The sequence below is a fragment of the Tupaia chinensis genome, unplaced genomic scaffold, assembly GCF_000334495.1.
Source record: "Tupaia chinensis unplaced genomic scaffold, TupChi_1.0 Scaffold145304_1, whole genome shotgun sequence".
NCBI classification, from domain to species: domain Eukaryota; kingdom Metazoa; phylum Chordata; class Mammalia; order Scandentia; family Tupaiidae; genus Tupaia; species Tupaia belangeri.
Window position 1 is genome coordinate 603153 of NW_006205165.1, and position 3730 is coordinate 606882.

Here is a 3730-nt window from a genome sequence, read left to right on the forward strand (position 1 = left end):
AGGGAGTATGGCCACACCACAATCCCTTCTCCTCTATTCTCCTCTCTGGATCTTGGGCACACTTGCACGTACCTGGTGTGTTTCTCAAGCTGCCGGGTCTGGGACTCAAATCACAGAGTTGGCCATGTGGGATACAGCACCTTAATCACCATGCCATCTGCTGGCTCTGAGACATTCTTTTAATAGCCTTTAAAAAATATTATTTTTAAAAAAAATAATTTTTATTTAATTTTATTCATTGTCATTATTTTATTTTTTATTTTATTGAAGTTGACCAGAGAGAAACAGAGAAAAATAAGGAAAGTGAGAAAGCAAGCTGCCAGGTCTGGGGCTCGAACCGCAGTCAGCCATGTGGGACTTCAGCCACCTTAACCACCCTGCCACCTACTAGCCCCCATAATTTATTTCTTTGAAATACATCAAAATTAAAAATTTCTCTGGGGACCAGCAGATGGTGTAGTGGTTATATCGCTGGACTCCCAATGGCTTACTGTGTTTTGAGTCCCAGACCAGGTGGTTTCAAAATCACACTGGGAGCCTGTGCATATGTGCCCCAAGATCCTAGGAAGAGAATGGAGGAGAAGGGATTGCAGAGTAGCTATTCCCAGGGAGATGATTTTCACTTTCTCTCCCGCCATGTCTGTCTCTCTCTTTCCCCAGCAAGGGCAAGTGCCCTAAGGCAAAAAACCTCTTTAAAAAAATTTCTGTGCATCAGGTCAGCAAATGTTGTGGTACTTAAGGCAGCTAGAACCCACATGGCTGATGCAGTTTAAGTCCTGGACCTGGTGGCTTGAAAAATATGCCAGGCACATGTGCATGTGTGCCCCAAATCTCTAGGGAAGAATGGAGGCAAAGGGACTGTGGTGTGGTCATCTCCCCTGGAGGGGGGTGCTTTCTTATTTTCTCTCTGTCTCTCCTGTCTCTAGGTAGCACACTACTGCAAAAAAGAAAAGGGAAAAAAAAACTTGTGTGTCAAAGAACATAATCAACATAGTGGAAAGGCAACTGTGAAAACTAGACAAAATATCTGCAAGTCATCTATATCATAGGGGATTAACATTCAGAATACATGAAGATTTCTTATAACTCAACAACCACCAAGAAACAACAACCCAACTAAAAAAAGGGGCAAATTATTGAACATTCTCCAAAGAAGGCATACAAATGGCCAACAAGCACAAGAGAAGATGCTCAAGATCACTAAGCATTAAGGAAATGCAAATCAAAACCACAATAAGATACTTCTTTATGCTTATCAGAACAGCTACTATCAAATAATCAGATAACAAGGTTGGGGAGGATATGGAGAAACTGGAACCCTTGTATACTGTTGGTGAGAATCGATAGCAATGTAGCCACTATGGAAAATGGTACGACGGTTCTTCAAAAAATTAAAAATAGAATTATCATATGATCCAGCAGTTCCACTTCTGAATATACACCCAAAAAGAACTGAAAATACCATCTCAGAGATTTTACATGCCCGTGTTCATAGCAACATTATTCACAATAGCCAAGAGATAGAAGCAATCCAAGTCTCCATCAACAAATAAACATATTATATATATATACACATATATGAATGAGAGCACTTCAAAAAGTTCATTTATTTGCCCTATCCCAAATTACAAATAAAGTGCAAGTTAATGGGACTGACAAGTGGCATGGTGGTTAAAGGTGCTGGACTCCCACATGGCTGACCTTGGTTCAAGTCCCAGACCTGGTGGCTTGCTTTCTCACTTTCCCTCTCTTTCTCTGTAACTCTCTGAACAAAATTGGAAAATAATAATAATAATAAATAAAGTTAAATAATTCTTTAAGGTGCAAGTTAATACTGGTGCAAAACTATTTTGAAGTCCATGCATATTTTTCCATGCATAATACTCATTATCCATGAACTTTTTGAAGAGCGTGTGCGTGTGTGTATGTATAATAAAATATTCAGTCTTAAGAAAGAAGGCAATCCTGGGGCCAGTGAGTGACATGGTAGTTGGGGCACTAGACTCCTACGTGGCCAACCGCAGTTCAAGTCCCGAACCTGATGACTTGAAACTCAGGATGGGCATGTGTGTGTGCATACGTGCGTGCCCAAAATCCAGAAAGGAGAATGGAGGAGAAGGGATTGTGGTGTGATCATCCCCTCCGGGGGCCTTTTCTTGCTTTCTGTATCTCTGTCTCTCTCGTGAGTGCACACATCCTATAGCAAAAGCCTCTCTAAAAAATAAAAATTATTAAGATGATAAATTTTATGTTACATGTATTTACTATTACAGAAAAGTTTAAAGTGCCCATCCCAGCATCACTGTTATTCACCTTAGCCATCTGGTGAATTCTTACTCATTACACTTTTTTTTTTCTCTTTTTAAAGGAGATAAGAAGTTTTGGGGTTTTTTTTAGAATTATTTTATTTAATTTTGTTTATTTTAATTTGACCAGAGAGGGACAGATCGAGAGATAAGAAAAAAAAAGAAAAAAAAAGCTCACCAACAAACTGTCTGCCCAGAACATTAAACTCCAAACGGCGCTTAGCATATTATAATAATTATTGGTTTCTGGGTCCGTTTCCACTACTAGATTATAAGCAATTTGAGGTCAGAGACGGTGTTTTACTCGTCCCTATATTCGCTAAGCCTGGGGCTGGTCGGATGAACACAAGAAGGGCTTGATCAATTTAATTTTCCATATCTGAAAAATTGGGACAATACTATTAATAGTATACTAAAAGGCCCTTTTTCTTTTAAAAAAAAATCAAGGTTTTTGCCATAGCGTTTGTACTCACGAGAGAAAAAGAGAGAAGGAAAGTGAGAAACCATCCCCCAGGGGGGATAGCCACACCACAATTCCTTCTCGTCCAGTCTCCAGTTTATACTGGAGAGTTATTTGACAAAAAGGCCGAGGGGAGCATCAGGGCTCCCCACGTTTTAGAAATGTGGTTCAAGTCCAGAGCTGATTCCCACGCCCCACTCCGAGGGACGCGGGCGCGCAGTCTCACAAGGCTCCGCATTACCTGGTTTAGGCCCTAGGGAGGATCCGACGGCCACCCATCCCCACCCTGGGGTAGGACCTGGGAGCTAAACCCGTCCAGCGGCCTCGACATACCTCAGGTAACGTGCAGCCTGTTCTGGGCTCAAGGAATCCGCCTCAGTAAACCTTCGGGACCGCTCCATGGTCCTCAGGTTGAGTTCCTGGTATCTCGGCCGAAGTTTGAATTTCGCTCGCTCCCGCCCGGCGCAAGCTCTGTGCGCAAACCCTAGGAGGAAGCAGGACGAACCGTTGGCTTCGCGGCCCGCCAATCTGTAGCCACGCGCTGGAGTACCTGGAGTACCACCTCCTGAGCCCCGCCCACGAGACCGTGCGCATGCGTCTACGTGCGCAGGAGCTAGGGGGAGAGCCCCGCCCGCGCCTCACGGAATGTGTTGCGTCATCCTGTAGTCCCTGAATCTTCAATCCGGTTCAAGCACTGCTGCGGTTTTCGCGCGCGCATGCGTGTGACTGGAGAAAACTGCCTGATAGGAACTCAGTCATTGTAGTGGCCCCTGGAGACCATCGCATGTCCTTGGCTACTCTAGCTATCCTTCTAGTGCCAAGTTCTAACACCCGCATGAGTTCCCGTGATTTAAGCTGAAAAAGGATCTTCAAGAACCAAGCCAGGGACTGGTAGTTAGCGTAATGGCTCTATCGCTGCACTCCCGTGTAGTTGACTGTGGTTCGAGTCCGGGACCCAGTGGCT

General features: G+C 43.9%; 1 protein-coding gene across 1 annotated transcript in view; it reads right to left on the reverse strand.

The window, feature by feature from the left end:
• Nucleotides 1-3268, reverse strand: part of ERCC6L (ERCC excision repair 6 like, spindle assembly checkpoint helicase) — a 43965-nt gene extending 40697 nt beyond the window's left edge. Inside the window, 1 exon segment of the mRNA XM_027768059.1 lies at nucleotides 3100-3268. Coding sequence (XP_027623860.1) covers nucleotides 3100-3167 — 68 coding nt within the window. The 5' untranslated portion in view covers nucleotides 3168-3268.
• Nucleotides 3269-3730: the final 462 nt, after the last annotated feature.